Source organism: Ascaphus truei, unplaced genomic scaffold (genome assembly GCF_040206685.1).
Source record: "Ascaphus truei isolate aAscTru1 unplaced genomic scaffold, aAscTru1.hap1 HAP1_SCAFFOLD_1117, whole genome shotgun sequence".
In the NCBI taxonomy this organism is placed as follows: Eukaryota; Metazoa; Chordata; class Amphibia; order Anura; family Ascaphidae; genus Ascaphus; species Ascaphus truei.
In genome coordinates, this window is record NW_027453983.1 from 50,082 (window position 1) to 73,477 (window position 23,396).

Sequence of the window (23,396 nt, forward strand, 5' to 3'; positions counted from 1 at the left end):
GCCCTTCAGGACTGGAGTTGGCCTCTCCTGGTCGACAAAGTCGCAATGCTCATTAACCAATTGTTGGCTTGCCTTGTATGCCCCCTTGATAGTAGTGGTTCAACACATTTAGATCCATACTCCACTGATTTGCAACACATTGCTTTGCATTAGTCAAGGCACTGCAGGGATTAACATGTATAACCTACACACAGAGACATAGCAGTGTAGGTGTTAAATGAGATGCAAGTACTGGTCCCATGTACTAATTGCTGAAAGATGCTGTGACCAGAAAAGCCAGGTGTATAAAGTTATGTTATGTCCCCATCCACAGGAGCAATGATTACTTTCCCAAACAGGTGTCAAAGAGCTTCAGGTGTAAATCGAATATGCAGGCGTGATCACAAAACCCCTGGAGTTGTAATACTTAGTTAGCAATGAACCCTTGGTATTGGGAACCAAATCAATCAGCTTCCCTTTTAAGAGTTAATCAACAGAATTCTGATATTTGAATCAAAAACGTGTTGGATCCTGGATATGTATTTAGAAGGGGAAAAAAAAACCCTCTAAGGTTGGGAGTGGTAAAAAAAAAAAGTCTTGTTGTCCAAGTCCTTCAAGGAGATAACCAGATACATGCATTACACACCTAACTAATGTTTGCACAAGTCCTGCTGTGTTTGCCTTGATTAGATGGCACTTCCTGCTGGCATAATGACTGCTAAAAATCATTGCACAAAATCAGTTTACAGAACGGATGAGAAAATAAAAATGAACACATTGCAACATAATGTTAACATTGCATTATTTTAATCTTCCAGCACAGGTAATTGGCTTTTTCTCTTATACATACACAACCACAATTTGTTTGAGGTGCGTAGATTGACAGTACTGTATGGGCTGTGTAATACCATTTTAGGTCTACAGCCAAATTGTGAAAAGCTAATTAAATATCATGGAATATGTAATGCATGCTGCTCTAATTAGGGAGGAGGGGGGAGGTTAGCGTGTGCGTGTGTAAAACATGACGGCAAATCCCAATGATGGGACGATTGGCAATAAAGGAAATCATTTCTATATATTTACAGTAAATTATCTCCCAAGCAAATACTTTAAAAATGAAGTATATTATCTGGATGAAAAGATAAGACAAGCCAGTATTTAGGGGAAAATGACTGCTATTGGTTAACATTGTATAAATTATTAATTGCACCATGTCCATTGTTCTACTGCGGGGGTGAAAAATCTCTTTTAGAGCAGTTTATTCAAGTCTTGTAACGCATCACGTCCCTATCTAAAGCAGAAATGTTATGCATCGCGTGTTGTAATCTAATGACATTCTCCCCGAAGTTGTAAAAATGTATTACCACAGCTAAGGCTGCGGCCAGGGTGCGACTGAGCGCGCTCGAGCACCGTGATTTCAGGCGCCCGAGCCTGGTTCACCCTCATCGTCGCAATGTGTGTGATCACGCCGAGTGCGCTCGCTCTCAGCCTGGACGAGCCCTAAGACCTCAACTAACTTTGGCGTAGAAACACGTTTTAACAACTCGTCTTTTTTCCAAATTGTGCCACAATTGTGTAGTGGAGATTTACAAACCCACTTGCACATCATTCTCATATCGCAGCGCATACCACATTTTTTAATAAGTACAATGAAAGTTTGGTATTTTTGCAATTTCATTGTGATACGTTTTTGCAATGCTCCTTGGTTTATGTATTTCATCTAATATAGATCAGCCATGAAAATAGGTATAGGAAAGTATTGAAGCAGCGCAAAGCCAAAGTGAGCCAGGGTCAGGTTGAAGAAAAACTATCTTTTTTATTAAGCCATGGATAAAAAGGAGGCACAAAAATCCTCCAACGCGTTTCGCACCGGTTGGGACTTTATCGCCTTGATAAATGTCAGCACTGGACATTTAAAGATGTTGCATCAGAGCGGCGGTGTGTTGGATATAGATGAGGGTGCGTGGGTGGCACGCAGCGACCTGCCCGGCGGTGAGTTGTAGTGGCGGCGGACCGCCGGCGGCACTTTGGTCTCACCCACAAACGTCCCTATCTGCAAAATTGGTACCCAAAACAATACTACACTTATCAAAGATAATCAATTTGGTGACCTCTTTTGCATCAGTATAGCACTGTGGAAACAGATAATCACTCCTAAAATGAGCTAAACTGGGAAAATAAATGACTGCACATAACGTAAAAAAAACATTAGTCCTACTACCTGCTTTATTCAAGGTAAAGCTTTGCATTTTATTATACGGTTATGTTTGTGTCCCTTCTTTCAACAGTAACAGCAGAGAAATGTATAATGTCATTCAGCTTTTGTCCATAAATAATTACAGGAAACCAAAAGGATTTCAGACTAGGGTATAACCCCATTCAGTGCTTAAAAGGCTTGAATTATGCCTTGGCTCCATATACTGTAGAAGCGAGAACTAATATTTGGTCTCAGTAGTGGTGCAACAAGGGGGCAAGGAGAGGGCTGCAACATTCCCTTCAAGTAGGGGATCTCATCTCCAGTTCCCAGGGCAGGTTTTCAGGATATTCCTGCTTCTGCACACGTGGCTCAATCCATTACCTGTCCTGAAGCAGGGATATCCTGACCTGTTGGGGGGTCTTGAGGATTGGAGTTGAGAACCCTTGCCTTAAAGTATTGTTGCACTTCCTTTTAAAGTAATAATCCAGCTTCTTTTTAAGCAAATCTGAACCAGGGTTTAGGCAAAGTAATGTAAGGTAACTATCAACATTGGGTTTAATAGGACATTTAAGTGAATGGAAGGCATTTGGCAGAAAGCTGCTCAAGGCCATGTATACCCCGAAATACTTAAGGCTGATTAGATCTGTAGTTGGTGGGCTGCTACCTGGGATAAAAAAATAAAAAAAAACATATTGGGAGGAACACTCAAGATTACAAATTGCTATTTAAAAGATAAATAATAATTTAGATGTTGAGTTATCCGTAGAAATATCAACTTCATGCTTTAGGATTAGATTACCTGGTGGTAACCCAACTCATGAGTGTTCAACAAGAGCTAGCAGCTTTTTATATATTGGTAAATACCTGCAAACGTTTTTGTTGCTAGAGCTTTGTAAACCAAAAACACAAAGATGATGGCTTGAAATTACTTTTTTTCACCAGTAAATTTGTATTTTTAAGACCCAGATAACCAATTTTTGTGGTAAAAAGTAAATAAAATAATTTTCAGTGGTTTTAGAAGGCAATAAACCTTTTTAAAGTGGGCAGTTTAGAATAATATGTCTTCATAATATATCACTTGTAGCATGTGTAACTGTCATTTCTTAAACATCTTCACTGCCAGAGAAGGCTCAAATAATGGGAGGCAAGGCCTGCTAACGTTTAGCACCCTTTGATGGATCTGGGCCCTAGTGTTATGGGTGCTAAAGTAGTAATTTGGCGCCTGTTGTCCCCGGCTTCCTTTTGCTCATTGTGCTTCAGCATGACTCTGTTCTTATGGTTTGCTGGTTCTCTTTCGAATCTCTTCGACCAGGTTTTGTCTGGGAACATCGGCCTAAAAAAGGAAAGAAAGTAGTTAAACACCTGGAATGAGTCTCTCCTTTCATGCCAGGAGGCTGTTAGCACGCCATCCTCTGAGCTGGAGGATAAGGGGTCATCTGTGCAGGACGCTCTGATGAAGGTTGTCTACTGACTCGAGAACCAAAGCCACCAGAGAGGGAAAACTATCTTGCCCTCCAAACCAATGACATTGCTTTGTAGATTGATGGGATGGAACACAGAAGAATGTTTCAACGATTAGAGTAATGTGAAACAGAGAATGCCAAAGGTTTGTTAGTCTGTCAACACTCTGTTTCCAGCTTCATAATGTGCAGCCAACATTGTGGAAATACTGCTGTGGCAATATCCAATTTGCAGTGGTCATGGAGGAGTTAAAAAGCAATACAGTACAATTTGATCCTGCTCACCTCTTCCCTTGTAGCGACCACTCGGAGCTTCACCACTCCATCTTTCAGCTCCTGCTCCCCAATAATCGCCACAATTGGGATTCCAGTTTCCTCGCAGTATTGTAGCTGGTTCAGTAGCTTTGGGTTCTTCTTGTACAGCATCTCTGCCTGCGAAGAAGCCCAGAGCACATTTTGAGATAACCAGCCTTTTCTACCAGGAACAAATGGGGCAGTGGTTAAAGTGCTAGGCTGTGAAATAGATGTCCAAAACAGAGGTTTAACCATTTGGACACCCCAGTATGCAGCTACTACATCATGAGGTCTGGCACTCCATGTCCCGCTCGGGAAGATTGCGTTCTGTGACGCCATCTAGCCGGATCAGGAACGGAAGGGGGATTCGACTCCTCCCGTGCCCGTCATCAGCAACGGAGCAGTCACGTGATCGGAGGGCCTGTGGCACTCTGGCCCTGCGCTCCTCTAAGGGTTAAATCTCCCACAGCAGAGTTAAGAATCAGGAAGTACTAGCAGCAGCAACAGAGGCAAGTGTCTGAGGATCCAGATTGTCCCAAGCTCAAATTAATAAAAGTTCAGCACCACTAACGCCCGCTTCATAACTGTTAGAATTTTTTTTTATTATACTTTATCATGGAACGCTCCTTTAAATCATATGTATCTTGCCCCCTAAATGTCCTGCTATTATTTTTTTTTTATATTTTTCTAGCGTTACTAAAATGATTATGCTAATCTCTAGCTTTTATTTACTGTAACTTGTAGACTGCAATGGACTGTGAGCAGAGGTTCATGTTAACCTCCCGGACACTTAATACTTCAAATGTGTATATCCCCCTGAACAAAGCATCATATGGATGAACAAAAACATCTGGGACTGCTGCTTTAACACACTGCATTGCAGGCAGGCACTGAAGCAGTTAATTCCACTTGGCCTATACTCTGCAAAAGTGGCCTCCTGTGTGCTACACAGCTTATAAACCAGCAGGAGGTAAGGGTCTTGTGCCCAATTGTCTGGGCTGCTATAAATGCAGTTATATGGAGACTGTGATAATACATTGAGGAGCCTTGGTCTAAGACAAACAAAACTATTTATTCTAAAAGGTGCTATGAAAGAACACAGGGGGAGTATATATCAATTGATTGTAAGATTTAAGACAATATAGACATGCCTAAGGCTGCAGACAGTGCGCGCCACGAACAAAAACAGTATGTGAAGCAATCCGGCCATACTGCGCGCGCGGAAGCGCAACGGCGCGCCAGGATTTGGAGGAGACAAATCCATTTGATATTTCGCGCGATGGCCACATCACGTGACAAGTTTGAACCAATGAGGGAGAACTTCAATTGTTCAACCTGGTTACGTCGCACGCGTCAACGGATAACACAGAAAGCTCAGGCGACAGGCGCACACGCCTCCTTGAGCTCTGTCCCGCTGCACTATGGCCACAGCCTAAGACTGTTTCTTCTTTATTCTGTACATCTTGTTTCTATTCTGAGAAACCCAATAAATAAAGAATTTATAATAAAAAGGTGCAGGATTACTTTGCTGGACCCCAACTTCATTTTTTCTTCGTACAAATTGGGTTTTATTTTATTTATTTTTCACCCTGATCACATACTACACATAGAAATCAAACTCTACAGTAGTGTTACTACTTTAATACCATATTGGTGTAAAATAATGTTGAAATATGTGTGTGTTGTAGGTTCTTTGAAAGGGGCATACCCGTCTGGGATCAAATTGTACTATTGGCAGTGACATGCTTATGGGTTTATATATTAGGCCAGGAGTGGCCAACTCCAGTCCTTAAGGGCCACCAACAGGTCAGGATTTAAGGATATCCCTGCTTCAGAGAGATATATTATTATTATTTTTTTTTTTATCTCTCTCTCGCCCTCTCTCCCTCCCTAAATAGGTCACTCTCCCTACCCCCATATTTCAGGGTCTGGAATTGAACGTTGTAAAATTCACAGACAAATTTCATACACAAATTGGTGAGCGGATTTTATGACATCCACTAATGATTTAGCCAATTGTGGCGGGTGTCAAATGTGCATTTTTTTACATTTTTTTAAAAGACTGATCCACAGCTCAAAGTAACGTGCAAATTTGAGGCAGATTTGAATTTCAGCTACAAATTCGCCCATCTCAAATGATAGGTACAGCTTTCAAATATATACTAATAACATGTACCTTGATCCCAGCATTCCAGAGCTCAGATAGAAGCTTCATCCTTTCTTCCAGAAGTTTCTTCTGAGCAGCTGCCACCAGCACCTGTGTCTCTGTGGTCCGAACCTTCTCTTCTGAAGCCTAAGAACGAGTGAGAAGGAGGTGCTATCCACAATGCTCAAAAGCTCAACCGGAAGGCTACGCAGAAGTTATGATAACCAAAGAACAGGACTACAATGCTGAGTATTACAGTACTGTACAATTTTGGAACTTAAACAACAAAGTACTTATGAAAAGGTTTGAAATACTGGGTGAACAACTATAATCATGTTTTTCAGCCTCTGTTCCCAATAAATCTTTAAATCTTGTCAATGTTCATTGTCATACTTGGTTTTGTTTTATATAGCAACATATTGATTCTTGTCGGTATTTGCAATTATGTTTTTTTTTTAAAAACAACAACCTATGCATTGTTCTTAAGGGAACTGTTGCTCCGCCAACAGAGAACAGGTTAACGCAAAAAGATCTATCCAGAAAGTGTTATCAAAAATGTTCTATTGTTTCTTCCTTGAGTTGTAACATTGTTATTTGTTTTTGTACATGGGCCTATATTTAATTTCTGCAATGGGTACCCACATACATTCCTGCATGTATATTTCTCCCCACCCCTGCACTTTGGACACCGTAAATAGTGTATTTCCTTAGCAATCAATCACAAGCTACAAGACCAAAAACCCAGCACCAGAGGCCAATGGACCTCTGGAATTGAGATCACATAATTCGTTTCAGTAGTTATCACATGGTTGTAACACATCAGTTCATGATGCAAACAGAACAGGAGGGTCTTCGTCTTCTGTTCCAATCTTGTTTTCTGCCCAATTTTGTTTACTGTTCCTCTGGTGTGATGAACACAATGTCCCCCTTGATAATTATCAAAAATAGCATGACGCTGCCTGAATGTCGTACGGGTCACTACTGGACTGCGTTCCCACAGAACGTCATAAGAGCATTTTTAATTGGGAAGAAATTATTCAAGGTGGAAGTGCAATCGTGGTCATCTTTGCTAAGCCTTTTATCTCCCTGAACTTTATATACCAACAATTAGATAGCAAGCTTTCTGGCAAGGTCATTGAATGGATATACACAAAATAGCACCACATGCAGAGATTGGCATGTACTTGAATTTAGAGTTGGTTTTTCAATTCAATATTTACCTCTGATTTCTGCTCCATGATGGAAAATATCCTCTCGATTCCAATACTGACCCCCACACAGGGCACCTTCCTTCCCTTGGGATCAAACATTCCCACCAGTCCATCATAACGTCCGCCTCCGGCCACGCTGCCGACACTGACAGACTCCTCTATATGATCATTCTGCTGTCGCTGAGGTTCTCCCTGATTCTGTAGCAGTATGGCTTCGTAAATCACCCCTGTGTAATAGTCCAACCCACGGGCCAGACTCAGGTCAAAAGAGATCTAAAGTATGGGGAGAGATCAGATTACACTGGAGAAATAACCAAAGCCCACGGACTTCAACCTGTAATAGTTAGAAAATTATTGGAGACTCCAAACCTCCATGTGACAATATACACATCCCAGGAGGCACTATGCTACATACTGCTGGTATGCTATATACTGGTCTCCATTAACTCCTGGTTCTCCTACATACTACATGCTGGTCCCCATTAACTCCTGGGGGCTTATTCTGCAAGTTCAAAAAGCGCTGAACCGTACGATCTGCACAGAAAGCTCCATTCAAGTCAATGGGACTTTCCGTACAGATCGCACAGTTCAGCGCTATGATCTATGGGATCACTACCACAATACCACAAAAGCCCTCTTATTAAAGAATTGCATTTTCCAGTTCTTGGCCATGGCAGTCCTACGTCAGATTGCTGTTGAAATGTTATGTCTGGTGCTGTTTTGCATGTCTGGTATTCTCATGGTATGGTGTTTTCCTGTATTATACCCCAATGCTTCTCGCATATGGCCAGTGATGTGTGTACAGTACTATGTTCCGATCTACCCACCTTGTCTGTCACACCGAAGAGTTCCACATACTGGAAGAGGACCTTCATGTCACTCAGTCCTTCCAAGGCCAACTTGTTCTGGGAGAGTTTCGGATCCTTCAGTAGTTGCTCTATGAGACTCAACCCACCTGTACAAGCCAATATCATCATAATTAAAGTTTTTCAGAACCCAATAGGAATGGGTCCCACAGTCAAATTTCAATTATTCTTTATGAGGAATGAAAAGCTGTTGGTCCAGTTGTGGTAGTGCAGAATAAATGAGTACAGTATTAGGTGAATATATATATATATATATATATATATATATATATATATATATATATATATATATATATATATATATATATATATATATATATATATATATATATATATATATATATATATATATATATATATCCGTGTTAGTCCAGTTGTCCTTAAGGACCCATGCAAAATCTTTTTATTGGACCACACTAACAAAATGCAAACGGTATTCAAACATGTAAATATGAAATGATCAAGTTAGGTTAAGAAGTAAAAAATCAAATATATATTTTATTGCACCTCTATTGTTACTTGAATCGAATTGTGGATGATTTTCTGGTTAATTATATTTTCATTACACACGTCATTGCATCAGCAACATATCCTTCTCTCTTTGCAACATTTGCATTGACATTTTTGGGAAAATTGGCCAAACACGAACAGTTTTGGTGAGAATTCTGGGTTACATGTTCTTGCAAAATTGGGGGAGTTCAAGAGCATAAAAAAACATGAGTAGGCACAAAATAGAAGCCCTTTTGTTTGTAGCTGAATGGACTTACCCCAAATTACCTACAGCAGATGAACTTTTAGTACCTATTTTTGCTAACTGGGCAATTTACAATTTAGTGGCTTTTTATTTTACAATATATCACACTCTCTTGAATTTACAGGCTCAATAATTTTTCATTTTTAGAATTACATTTATTTTAGATATTGTATTAAATATGAAGTACAAAAATCAGCAGTAAACATTTGGATTACAGCGAATATATTAAATTTAGATTTTAAAATACTACAAATATGTCAGCCTAGAATACAGAAAAATCAATAATAACTACATGTATGTCTCTATACTTTATAATAATAGTCAGATGAAAAGTACTCAAAAATATAATTAAAAAAAACTATTTAAATGAAAAAGGGGAACCATAATCTAAAATCTTCCTAATTGCAGTAAATGAGGAAGGGGATCATAATCAAAAATTACGTTTTGATTAAAATTTCCTGAAGGCAATTTTCTCAAGAGTAACACAAGATATATACTGTATAAAGGCAGTTACCCAATTATCGACAATTCATCAATCTGATATCCTCTTTTGTAATATAGGTCTTCTATTGCTCAGCTAGGCCAATTTATATTAAAAGCATTTAAACTGCGCAGTAATATATATTTGTGATTTAATGATCAACCCAAAAATGTACAGACATGTGTGTCTTAGAACCATAACTAGACATTCAACTGCTTAACCCAAATGTGTTCTAATGCCCAAATACCAACACAGAATTTACTGAAACAAAACCATTCTTCTTTTGGTTGTTAGATTTGACCAAGTTCATCATTTGCAACAGCTCTCTGAATAATGTATCTTTCATTTAAACTAAAACTTCAAGTATACCTGTATATTTCCTACTGGGTACGGCGTCTGCTTCTTGCAAAACAGAGACTCAAATAACATTGTTTTTTTTATGATGAATTTGTACCCCTGGCTATTTCTAGTGTACATTATTGTGGAAAGGATCCTTATACAGTGCAGCATGGTTCCAAAATGTGATTATTTTAAAGGTCAGACTAATGGTACTTTTCTAGTTAGACTTATTAACATTAAACAAGGTTAATAGCGCACTTTATAACCTTGCACCATATAACCGCTTCCTTCCACGCTGCAACTCACCATTACGCTGGACGTATTCTCCTATCAGGTCAGCGGCCTCGGGGGCGAGCCCCTTCTCACCTACCATTTCATTCTTCACATCCTCCCATGGAGTCTGGAAGATAGGAACATGTAACCAATGGTACCCAAATTCCTTTGAACTGGGCCCTTCAAAAGCAATTGTTCTACTTTTGTGATCCCCTTCCCTTCTGTACTCAGTTCGTCAAGATTTGGGCGTTATGCCCCAAAAATTCAAGTAAAACTGGTAAGGATTGAATGAAATATATTAGGTTATTGTTGTAGGAAAATTGGCTTCTGTCTCTTTGTCCCCTATCTCACGGTCTTTGTCACTATGGCCCTTATTCTGTAAACTGTGATAGAGCCAATCTTATGCAATTTCATAGAAAGCCCCAATAAAGTCAATAGGGCTTTCTGTGCCATAGTTTACAGAGTAAGGCTGCGCTTATAGTGCCAGCGACGGCGACCGTCGCGTCCAAACAAATGCATTGTCTCCGTCATCGGCGCTTATAGTGCATGCGACGGCAACAAAGCGACGGAGCGACAATGCTGCCAAAAATCTGGTACTAACTGATATTTGATTTTTTTCGGCGACGGTCTCCCCTTGCGGCCAATCAGGAGCTTTTCTGTCCCTCTGCCCTCCCCCTTTAGGCCTCATTCAGGGTGCCAGAGGCAGGAGTTGGAGGGCGTGCGTTCGTGTGTGCGAGTGTCAGTCTGCTGGGCGATGTGTGCACATCACCCCCAGCAGACATTTTCAAGAGGGGAGGAGGCGGGGCTACAGACCTCAGCTTAGGGATCGGTGTTGCTGTCTTGAAATCATTCTCAAGAATGATTTCATTGGCTGCCAAAGTACCAGTGACGCTGCTGCAGCTTGAATAAACAACTTGGGTTGTTTATTGAAACTGTAGCAGCGTCAACTCCGTACTTCGGAGACAGGGCAGCTGCTACCCTGACAACCGCAATTCACTTTACATACATTGTTTCGGACTGCCGCCCTCACGTAAGCACGCCCTCCCTCCGAAGCCTGTACCCTGAACAAGACCTTGTGACGTCACTGGCCTAGTAGCCAGCAACGTCGCCTACATTTGAAATGCAACGTTCGCAATGGTCATCGGTCGCGTCGTAAGTTACTTACTATAAGCGTGGCCTAAGGCCCTATGTGTCCCTGTTCACTTGGCTACATTCTTTGTCTCCCAATATGTACTGTGCTCCCAACTCTGAGCCCCAGATTTAAGTATCCTGGGCCAACAAAGAGAGGTTGGGAAACCCAGATTTATTAATGGTCCCGGGATAAATCTCTCCTCCTTCAAACTGCAGGATATATTTTTAAGAGGCAATCCAAGCATGATTTTTTTTTTTGCGATTTTACATTAAATTTTTTTTAAACATAGGATTGCAGCAGGGGGGGGGGGAGGGGAGGGTGCTGGTAGCTACTCCACTCGGCTAGCAGGGTTCACGCAATGGCGAAGTTTCAAAGCTCCTGTGCCCTGTGGGCCAATAGGAAGCAGTGACGTCATCAGGTTCGGTTTCCTATTGGCCCACGTGACGTGGGAGCTTTAAACTTTGCCGTGAGACCGGCACCCCCTTTGGAGGTTTGTATCTCAGGAAGCAGTGGGTCCCCCAAGATGAAATTAATGGGGTTCAGCTCCGGAGACCCCCCTGCTTCAATCCTATGTTAAAAAAAAATAGTAAATAAAAAGGGCACAAATTGCTCCTTCAACAGATGCAAATAATTAATTCTGCATATAGGTTGATTGCTACATTGTATACAGCCCTGAATGTTTCTCGAGTGTCCAATGTGTAACAAATACAGGAAATAGAACAACAACGCAAAGCAGCAGCCGCATGATTCATAGCAGCAATTCCCACCAATCCACAGACCTCTGACAGTCGTGGCCTGCGAAAGCCACGTCTTCGTGGCAGCCAGAGCGAGGATGACCCCAATGGCCATTTTGTCTCCAAAAACGACAAATATTTTGGGGTGAAACTTTAGGGGGGTGCTTTTAAAATACTGCGTTTTATTTGCTTTTTGTGACCAGCCTTTGTCATGCTTTCTAGTACAATTTCCCCTTGGTAATATATTATATTATATAGCAACCTGAAGACAACTATTTTAAAATTGATAGATTCTCCATCATTTTTAAAATGGCTCCAAAACAAGGGGGGTGAGACTTGTGAGGCTAAACGCGTCCCCCTCCCCCCCCCGATTTCTCATTTGAGAAACAAAAATAAATGAATTGAAAGCAGCAATCCCCCTACTTTTTTTAAATTATTATTCCCATTATTTATTTTTTAGCAGGATGGGATCTGGGTGAGGGGAGATTCCGGAGCTGAACCGCACGATTTTCAGCTCCAGAACCCCCCCCCCCCTCTGGTTCTTGCGATTCTTGCCGGTGTAGTTACCAGAGGAAACTAAATGGCTGCTCAATTGCAGACCAATACAAAGCCACAATGTCATTGGCTGTGGCTTTCTATTGGGCGTGTGTGTGGGGGTGGGGGTGTGTGGGTCAGTGTGTGTGGGGGTGTGGGTGGGTCAGTCAGTGTGTGTGGGGGTGTGGGTGGGTCAGTCAGTGTGTGTGGGGGTGTGGGTGGGTCAGTCAGTGTGTGTGGGGGTGGGGTGGGTCAGTCAGTGTGTGTGGGGGGGGGGTCAGTCAGTGTGTGTGGGGGTGTGGGTGGGTCAGTCAGTGTGTGTGGGGGTGTGGGTGGGTCAGTCAGTGTGTGTGGGGGTGGGGGTGTGTGGGTCAGTCAGTGTGTGTGGGGGTGTGGGCGAGTCAGTCAGTGTGTGTGGGGTTGTGGGTGAGTCAGTCAGTGTGTGTGGGGGTGTGGGTGGTTCAGTCAGTGTGTGTGGGGGTGTGGGTGGGTCAGTCAGTGTGTGTGGGGGTGTGGGTGAGTCAGTCAGTGTGTGTGGGGTTGTGGGCGGGTCAGTCAGTGTGTGTGGGGGTGTGCGGGTCAGTCAGTGTGTGTGGGGGTGTGGGCGAGTCAGTCAGTGTGTGTGGGGGTGTGGGCGGGTCAGTCAGTGTGTGTGGGGGTGTGGGTGGGTCAGTCAGTGTGTGTGCGGGTGTGGGTGGGTCAGTCAGTGTGTGTGCGGGTGTGGGTGGGTCAGTGTGTGTGGGGGTGTGGGTGGGTCAGTCAGTGTGTGTGGGGATGTGGGTGGGTCAGTCAGTGTGTGTGGGGGTGTGGGTGGGTCAGTCAGTGTGTGGGGGTGTGTGGGTGGGTCAGTCAGTGTGTGTGGGGGTGTGGGTGGGTCAGTCAGTGTGTGTGGGGGTGTGGGTGGGTCAGTCAGTGTGTGTGGGGGTGTGGGTGGGTCAGTCAGTGTGTGTGGGGGTGTGGGTGGGTCAGTCAGTGTGTGTGGGGGTGTGGGTGGGTCAGTCAGTGTGTGTGGGGGTGTGGGTGGGTCAGTCAGTGTGTATGTGTCCAGCTGCAGCCAGGGGCGGGGTGTAACATTGCGCACCACCTCTCTCCCCCCCCCTTACGCAAATTCTGCACACACACCCCCCCTTACGCAAATTCTGCGCACACCCCCCCCCCGGCACGCAAATTCTGCACACACACCCCCCTCCCCCCCGCACGCAAATTCTGCACACACACCCCCCTGCGGGGTACATGCCCCCGGCACGGGCATGAGTGACCGAGCCCCTGTGCCGCGCGGGTTGCGCCCCAGTATGCGCCGTGTGCCACCGCTTCCTGGGGGGGCCCGCGAACGCCCGCGTCAGTGGAGGGCTGAATGGCGCCCCTGCCAATGGGCGTTAGGAGCGTGGGGGTGGAACAACGCCGCTGCCAGCCGCTTCTGCGCATGTTTGGCGTCCGGCAGCGGCGCCATCACAACTGCGCATGCGCGGCATGGCAGCGGTCGTGGAACAGTTAGGCGGGCCGTTAGGAGCGGCGGCGGCTATTGCCGCCGCATGTCAGCAGCCGGGTGTGTGGGGGCGATTAGGAGCGGCGCCGGCGGCGATAGGGGACATGTGAGAGGAGCGACGTCCATTACGTGACGTCACTTCCGTTTCACATTTCGCCCCCATCTATCCAGTTTTGTTGTATCAGGACTAGGTGCCACGAAAGAAGTTTCACTTAAAAAAAAAACCACACATGTAGGATATTGCTTGAGCTGCTACTTTAATGAACGAAAAATAAACAATTGTACATTCTTAACGGATTTTTCATGCAAATACTTGACTTTTATTTTATTCTTATCACACGCGTTACTGTTACAAGTCTCCAGTAGTTTTATGTAAAATAATAACGAATCATATTTACTTCAGGGCCTCTCAAAAAAATGTCTGTTATGAAATTAGTGAATTTAAGTAAAGCTTCTAAAAATGATTTTATAAATGGGCCCTGATTACTGCGGCTTTGACATTACCCAGAACTATTAGCTCATTTATGTAGGAATGGGGCCAGTATACCCAGTGCTACTGATGTCTAGCTAAGGCGGGGGTGGGCAACTCCAGTTCTAATTGGCCACCAACAGGTCAGGTTTTCAGGATATCCCTGCTTCGTCACATGTGACTCAATCTTTGACTGAGCCACGGATTAAGCCACCTGTGCTGAAGCTGGGATATCCTTAGAACCTGACCTGTTGGTGGCCCTTGAGGACTGGAGTTGGCAACCCCTGAGCCAAGGCCTTAAAGCCTTAGCAGATTTCACTAGGTCCCATTATGAAAGGTTGGACAACTTTCCACAATAATATTAAGAAATCTATTGTAAAAATGATATCTATAGCGATAAATCCGTTCAATAGGAAATTAGATATTAACAGTTTTCATAGATTTAAGAACATCTTTTCATAATAAATGTTAAACCAGGTCATTACAAAAGGCATTACGGGACAGCGATGAAGAGGACGCGGGGGACAAAGGAAAGGGTTCTGTGTTTCAATCTACATTGGTACCTCTGCAATTTTTGAAGTCGAGGTATTTAAAACAGAATATCACTAAAGTACCAACAACTCCCATGGCTGACTGATAGCAATTGTTCTTCAAAGTCCAGGGGGAGCACGGGAGATGCTCCCCCTGGCCTTTAAAGAACAATTCAGCCTTTCTGGGACCAGCGAAGAAAGTCCCTGCCAGAGGGTTTGAACAGGGAGTTGCAACTTTATTTGCCACTTTTTCTCACTTTATGCACAATTTTTGGCACATTATTTGTTTTATTTATAGTGCCAAGTATTATCACTTTATTTCACTATTGCACTTGTAATACTTAATATTTTCTGCGGAGCGCCCGATTTATCCCTGATGGTTCCAGTACACTGACTGACAGCAATACCACATTAAGAAAATATTATTATTGCGATACTATGCTCATACTGGTATATTGCCCAACTCGTCACAGTAATATATCGGAAAAATAAGAAAACAACCGGATTTTGGGATAATTAGAGACACTTACCTTATCTAGCTTGTCTACAGAAGAACAGATTGTTCGGAATTGGCAGTCGGGGACGCCACAAACTGCAAACATGCCATCCAAAATCCGCCTGTCGTTCACCTGTATACAATCACATCATAGATTTTCTTTAATTGCGAGGTAAGTGGGACTGTCCGTTTAAAAGAGAAAAAAAATATATATATATATATATATATATATATATATTAAAAAGCTTTTCGGCGTCCGTCCCCCTGCCTACGTGGGAAGCACGGGGTCTCCAGAACCGACCAGTGTTCATTTCAGCTCCGGGGACCGCCTGCTCCCAGAGATACTTACACCTGAATGCCCGTATGTCACTTCTGTTTAAAGGTCCAATCAGCAAGCAGGCCATAAGGAAACCGTTAGGGATGATGTCACGGCTTCCTACTGGCCAGTGTAACACTGGACATTTAAGCCGCCATTTTGTTGCAGGGGAAACTGCATGTTTTAACAAACAATCATGCACTGGCTGTTTTGGAAATAACTTTTCAGTGGGGACTGATTGGAACTGATTGGAAATGTTCGTCACTCATGGATTCATTTTGGTCCTATGGGAGACTCCATCTTTAAGTTTTATAAAGACAGACCTAAGAAGTCAAAAAGGCGTCCTTCTAATTTTTTTGTAATTTCTATATGAAATGCAGAGAATGTGCATTTATTTATGAAACCATTATTTCCTACAAAGGAAATTCCAACTATTTTCTTGGTTGTACAGAAACGGAATACATTTATATTTAATATGTATAATAAATCTGTATATATTTTGGTAACTTTATTCATATAGCGCTTTTCTCCCAATGGGACTCAAAGCGCTTCACAATTACAGTACAGTAGGGCCCCCCGCTCATATGGCGGGTTCCGTTCCATGGCGCCGCCGCAAAGTGCCAAAAAGCGGAACAAAGTGCCAAAGTAGCGGCTCATACCCTTCTGCGCATGCTTGCAGTCCTCCGTTCTGCGCATGCGTGAACTCGGCCGTCCCCCTTCTGCGCATGCGCAGACATGGCAGCCCCCTTCTCGGTACCACCGTATTGGCGGATCGCCAAGAAGCAATATATAACGCATGGTACTCAGCACATAGGATTGTTACAGACACAGATTATGCCCAGATGAAATTACAATCAATGTTTTTGGTGCCTGAGACACAGGGAAATAAAGTGACATGCACAAGGTCCCATGGAGGTAACACCAGGATTTGAACCAGGTTCCCCTTAATCAAACTCAATGTCATTGTTCTCAGTCAGTGTCTTTACTCACTGAGCCACTCCAATTTTGAATCCTTACTTTGTAAACAAGGTGAGCTGAGACTTGGGAAGGGGTTTCATTCTCTCTGGCTAGGTTTTGTGGGATGTCAATGTGTGGTAAACAAGAATTTGCACGGGCAAGACCTCATTTTCTCCTCATCTCCATTGGCTCGCTAATAAGAGCAGGGTGGGATATGGGTAGAGGACATACTTGAGGGGGAAAAAAGGAACCAGTGCTCAATTTCCAAAGAAACAAATGGACAAGAAGCAAAAGGTGTGCTCATTTGCATGTCATTACCCAGAATCCCTGGATGCATTGGAAGCAGTGTATGCTAAGAGATAATGGGGAAAGACAGGGTTGCAGACCTGTACAAAGAAACAATAGGCCAGTCTTTGCTTTAAATGTGGTTACATTTGTATAAGGAAAGACATTAAGTATAGGGCCTTTAGTGTCCTATGGATATCTTGGCACGTCCAGAAGGAGCAAATCACATGATCGCGACTTTTCACATGGGGCTGTAACACTCCGGTTCCCCGTCTCCAGTTAAGGGACTAAAGCAGCACTACACAAATTGTATTTATTTTGTTTACATAGGATTGAAGCAGGGGATCTCCGGAGTTGAACTTAAGTTAGTTTTAGCTCCGGGGACCCCATGCTTCCCTCGGAAGGGGATGCCGGCATCTCTGCACAGTTTAAAAATGTCCCACGTGGGCCAATAGGAAGCTGCAAGGGATGATGTCACTGCTTCATATTGGCCTGCGGGACATTTAAGCTGCAGTTATGATAGCCCCAAGTAGCTCCTACCCGCACCCCCTTCTGAATAAGCATCTCGGAAAGCAGGGGTGCAGGGAGCGGTTGTGTGTGTAAATCCGGTAGCATTTATGACTTTATTTTATATTTGTTGGTCTGCTGAGAAAAACCTAATCTTTACCTACTACAAGTATCGCTTATTAGATAACTTTAGTTCTCCATGCCTCTCCACTTCTAAAACTGTCCAGGATGCAACCAAAGGAGATTTAGTGTTCTAAATGATCCCAGGGTCAAAAAATAGGTTGACCGTTCTCTCTACTAGTCAATATATCACCAGATTGTTCAGAAGATTAGAGAATTACAGATGTGTGTTGACCTCTCCTCCTCTTCCTTTACAAAGTATCTTTCTTTCCTGGGCTTCTCCATAATCTAAAGGTGTTTTTTTGTCGAGTTAAACTGCACTTATATTAACCCTCCTTTCGCTGGCAGGCCAGCAATTGGGTTAAGCCCTCTAGACTGGAGTCTTTAGAAGTCAATATTATTATTAGAAACCACCCCTTTGCAATTATAGGGAGGGTGTCTTAAAGGAGCAGTTCCAACATTTAAAAAAAACTAAAAAAATATATATATATATATCTGGCTTAGCATCTGATTCCCATGCTGTGCTTAAAAGCTGTGTTAACAGCGAGCATTAGCTTATATGGGTTCCATGTAAAAATGGATTTCAGGCAAAAGGAGACACAGTGTGCTCATTTGCATGTCATTTCCCAGAGGTTTCGGGAGCTGAACCATGTTTATTTGATCTTTGAGGACCCCCAGGTTTCCCGGTAACATCCCCTCCAGGGAAAACTACATGTGGTTAAAATCTCCCACGTAATGCGGGCCATCAGGAAGCTGCAACATCATTCGTCAGGGCTTCCTTTTGGCCCACTTAACGCAAGAGATTTAAATAACCAGGAAGTAACCGGCGGCACGCTCCCAGGTAAGTATCTCTGAAACCAGGGGGTTCCAGAGCAAAGAATTAAACACAGATCCGCTCCGGAGACCACCTACTTTTGGTGCTGCGCCTCCCTGCTTACGCCCCCCCCCCCTACCTTTGTGCCGGCATCAAATAACACTACTGGGTCATGTGATGCCGAGTTGCCATGGCGATGAGTTGCCCGCAGCTGGCTGAATCAAGGTAAGTGAGTTACAGAGGCCTCGCGCGGTCCCCCAGCATTTAATTTAAATACCTTGGGGAAGAGCACGGGGCCTCTGTAACCGCCATGCCCCGCTTTCCCCCCTCAAAAATCTCACGCCCCCAACCCCAGTTTGCGCACCCCTGCACTAAAGCAACAATCCGCACTGCTCGCAATTTCTTTTTCTTCTTGCCTGAACCGGTGGGGAGAGCTGATCCGGGTGCTGTTTGACCTAGCAGGTCCTTATTGCCAAACGGCAAACTGTTTTGTCCACCCGTAGAATATTTGCTCGGTTGACACAAAATGGCTGCACGGTCAGGGCTCACTCTCAAGGGCAACAGAAAGTTGCAACGTCATCTAGAGATGATGTCGTAACTTTCTATATGGGACTATGGCCATATTTGTAGTTTGTGTGGCAGGGAACCACAGATCTGCTCTAAGGGATTCTGGTTCAGGAAAGCTTTAAAAGCGGTATTTTTGGGGAGGGACTGCATCTTTAATACCACAGTCCTTGTGTATATCACGTTACATAGTAGATGAGGTGGAAAAAAGACATATGTCCATCAAGGTCAACTTATGATACATTTAGACGACAAATACTTTATCCTATATTTGTACTTACAGTATATTGATCTAGAAGGCGGAAAACAAAAAACTACAGTGAAATATCATCTAATGATCTCTCATAAGGGGGGAAATAAATTCCTTCCTGACTCCAAATATTGGATTACTCCCTGGATCAACATTCTTCCCATGTTTACTTATTTGGTATATCTTTCCTTTATAACTTTCCTTTCTAAAAAGATATATATTTTTTTAAAAAGTTGGATATCGATTGTATCTGCCATCACAGTTTCCATGGGTAATGAATTCCACATTTTAACTGCCCTTACTGTGAAGAACCCTTTCCTTCGTTGCTGGTGAAATTTCCTTTCCTCCAACCTTAAGGGATGACCCTGTGTCATTTGTACTGCCCTTGGGATGAATAGTTTTTTTCAAAGCTCCTTGTATTGTCCCTGAATATATTTGTATATAGTTATCATATCCCCTCTTAGGCCTCGGGCATGGTCAGCTGAGGCGCGCTGCTGCTCGGCAGTGAGCCCCTGCAGCCGCAATGAGAGCGGCTTTAGCAGGGGCTCGCTTACGCTTCCGCAAGCGTGCGGAAGCATAAGTCTTACCAAAAATTTAAATTCAAGTGCTCAAGGGAGCGCTGGGCCGGTCACGTGAGCGGTTCGCCCAATGAGAGCGAACCAGCTCCGTGACGTCACAGGCCCCCCCCAACACGCCCCCGGACGGCGCGCGGTCTAAGGCCAGGGAAAGCACCTGCTTTCCCTCAGCCTAAGCGCGCCTCCGCCTGGCACAATTCACCATGGACGCAGCCTTAGACGCCTCTTTTCTAATGTAAACAAATGTAATTTAGCTAGCCTCTCCTTATCAATCGATTATTCATCCCCTTTATTAATTTGGTGGCTCTTCTCTGCACTCTCTCTAGTTCCATAATGTATTTTCTATGGTGTGGTGCCCAAAATTGTACTCCATATTGAAGGTGTGGTCTTACTAATGCTTTGTAAAGGGGCATAATTATGTTTATTTGCCTTCCATCCACTTCCTGTTTCATGCAAAATAAGATCTTGTTTGCCTTTGCAGCTACTGCATGACTTTGGGCACTATTGCTAGGCCTGCTGTCTACAAGCACTCCTAAATCTTTTCTCCATCAAGGAGTCTCCAAATGTATCCCCATTTCTTTGTAAATTGCCTGTTTATTTTTGTTTCGCAAATGCATAACCTTACATTTATCTGTATTAAAATTCATCTGATATTTACCGGTCCAAGGTTCCTGTCTATCCAAGTCCTTCTGGAGAGAAATTACATCCTGCTCTGATTCTACAATTTAGTGTCAATAGCAAAGATGGAGACTTTGCTCTCTATGCCAACCTCAAGGTAATTAATAAAAAGTTAAAATGCAGGGGTCCCAGTACCAACCCTTGAGGTACTGCACTCCAGCTTTAGCCCAACTTGAAAGAGTTAAATTTACAACAACTCTCTGTTGTCTATCCTTCAATCCGTTTTCAATCCAGGTGCAAATATTTTTACCCAGTATTTGTACACTTCCTCGTGTGGAACTGTATCAAAAGCCTTTGCAAAATCTAAGTAGACCACTTCAACTGCATTACCCTGGTCTAAATCCCTACCTACCTCCCCAAAGAAACTAATAAGCTTAGTTAAGCACCACCTATCATTCATAAATCCATGCTGACCATTACTAATAATTTTGTTTTTCATTAGGTATTCCTGAATATTATCCTGTACTAAACCTTCAAGTAGCTACCCCACTATTGATGTCAGGCTTGCAGGTCTGTAATTCCCCGGTTGGGATTTAGTTCCCTTTTTAAATATAGGCACCACATCTGCTTTAAGCCAGTCTTGTGGTACTGAGCCTGTGGAAATGGAGTCCTTGAATATTAAATATAATGGTTTGGCTATTACTGAACTTAACTCCTTGAGAACTCTTGGATGTATGCCATCAAGGCCGGGTGCCTTATTTACTTCAATTTTATCAAGCCGCCTATGAACTTCTTCAGTTAACCAATTGTTCGTTAATATAGAGGTTATGGCTTCCTCCTGCGGCACTACTATTGCAATTGATTCTTCTCTGGTAAATAGAGGCAAAGAGTTTGTTTAATACCTCTGCTTTTTCCTTATCTCCAATAATTTGCCTGCCCATCTCACACTGAAAGGGTCCTATATTTTCCCCAACTTTTTTTTATTAGGGTACTTAAAGAACTTTTTAAGATCTTACTTTCTATTGCAATCTTTTTTTCATTATCTATTTTTGCTAATTTGATTCTCCTTTTACAACTGTTGGTCCATTCCTTTTAATTCTGGTATGATGCCTCCATCCCTTCTGACTTTAAGAATCTAAAAGTCTGCCTCCTCTTATCCATTTCCTCCCCTACCTGTTTACTTAGCCACATTGGTTTAGACTTATTTATTTTATACTTATTACCCAAGGGTACACACTGATAAGTGTGCTCTTCTAACAATGTTTTAAAGACTGTCCATTTATCTCCCACGTTTTCCCTGCAAAAACTTCATCCCAATTTATTCCTTGTAGATGAAATCCTCAGTTTATTAAAATCTGCCTTTCTAAAGTTTAAAGTCTTTGTTGAACCCAAGTAATATGGTTTTTGATAATGTATTTCAAATGTGACCAAGTTATGATCACTCTTACCCAAATGTTCCCGGACTTGAATATTTGTTATTACTTCTACATTGTTTGATATTAACAAATCCAGTATTGCCCCTCTCCTGGTTGGTTCCTCAATAATTTGGGTAATGTAATTGTCTTTAAGCACCCCTATAAACCTGTTTCCTTTCGTTGTAATGCTAATCTCATTGCCCCAGTCTATGTCTGGATAATTAAAATCACCCATAATGCAAACATGACCTAGTTTTGATGCCTTCTCCATTTGCAAAAGTTTGTTGTCTTCCTCTAATCTCACAGATATTTGTTGGTTTATAGCATTAATACATTTTCTTTGTACTTTTACCTCCACTGCTAATTTCTATCCACAAAGTCTCTACATGTTCATAATTCCCTTCATAAATATAGCCCCTTATAATAGGTTTAAGATCCGTTTTAACATGTAAAACCTACCCCACCTCCTCTTCTATTTGCTTGATCCTTGCAAAATGGGGAATAACCCACTAAATTAACTGCCCAGTCATGCGTTGCATCCCACCATGTTTCAGTAATGCCTATATCATACTCCTCCCTTGTAGCTATCAATTCAAGCTCCCCCATTTTTTCTGTTAGGCTTCTTGCATAAGCAAAGCATTCATTTAAGGTTTTATTCAGTTTGTACTATTATCTTATCTGCTCCTGCCTGTCTACTCCAATTGGATTTAGTCTTTAGACGTTTTCTAGTATTATCTGAATTTAATATTGGTATCTCCTTGCTTGCTAAACTTCCCCTTTCCCCCATTCTACATGGATTTGGAGACATTTGCTAGAAGATAGGTGCAGCCCAATGCAACACAATTTGACGGCAGAAAAGAACCTGTTGGCACACAAAGTCTGCCCAGTTTCCCATCTGCTGTAAAACCTTATAACCCGTTTGGTCTTTGGCTTTCTTTCATAGTTAGGATAGACATTAGACCAGGGGAGGCCAACTCCAGTCCTCAAGGGACACCATCAAGCTAGGTATTGGGGAAAACCCTGCTTCAGCACAGGTGGCTCAATCATTCAAAGCCACCTGTGCTGAAGCAGGGATATCCTGAAAACCTGACCTGTTGGTACCCTGGAGTTGGCCACCTTTTGTCTAATGTCTATCCCAAGAATGTTTGCATTCCATTAATGCAGGGGAATGCAAACTTTTAGTGCTGCGCCCACCGTCTCTCGCGCCCCCCACCTACCTTCATCTGCGTCAGATGACGCCGTGGGTCATGTGACGTCACGTGACCCGCGCGTCATTTGCCGAGAGTGACGTCACATGGCACCACGGCGTCATTTGACGCCACGTTGCCATGGTGACGCAACACAGCCGGCTGAATCCCGGTAAGTAAACAGTTGCAGAGGCCTCACGCGATCCCCCTGCATTTAATTTAAATGCCTGGGGGAAGAGCGCGGGGCCTCTGCAACTGCCCCCGCAACAAAATCTCCCGCCCCCCCCCCCCCCCTGGGGGGCGCACCCCCACTTTGCCCACCGCTGCATTAATGTATTAGCCCTTATCCCCTTTGTGGGAGGCTCTTCCATGAATCTACCACCCTTTACAACAAGACCTACATCCAA

At 43.2% G+C, this 23,396-nt stretch overlaps 1 protein-coding gene across 1 annotated transcript in view; it reads right to left on the reverse strand.

Moving 5' to 3' along the window:
- Window positions 1–1,770: 1,770 nt before the first annotated feature.
- Window positions 1,771–23,396, reverse strand: part of LOC142475228 (histidine--tRNA ligase, cytoplasmic-like) — a 38,392-nt gene continuing 16,766 nt past the window's right edge. The window contains exons 7-13 of the mRNA XM_075581188.1: window positions 15,416–15,514; window positions 10,034–10,127; window positions 8,115–8,242; window positions 7,297–7,560; window positions 6,107–6,223; window positions 3,922–4,068; window positions 1,771–3,509 (exon numbers count right to left, since the gene is read on the reverse strand). Coding sequence (XP_075437303.1) covers window positions 3,450–3,509; window positions 3,922–4,068; window positions 6,107–6,223; window positions 7,297–7,560; window positions 8,115–8,242; window positions 10,034–10,127; window positions 15,416–15,514 — 909 coding nt within the window. The 3' untranslated portion in view covers window positions 1,771–3,449. The remainder of the gene's footprint in view (window positions 3,510–3,921; window positions 4,069–6,106; window positions 6,224–7,296; window positions 7,561–8,114; window positions 8,243–10,033; window positions 10,128–15,415; window positions 15,515–23,396) is intronic.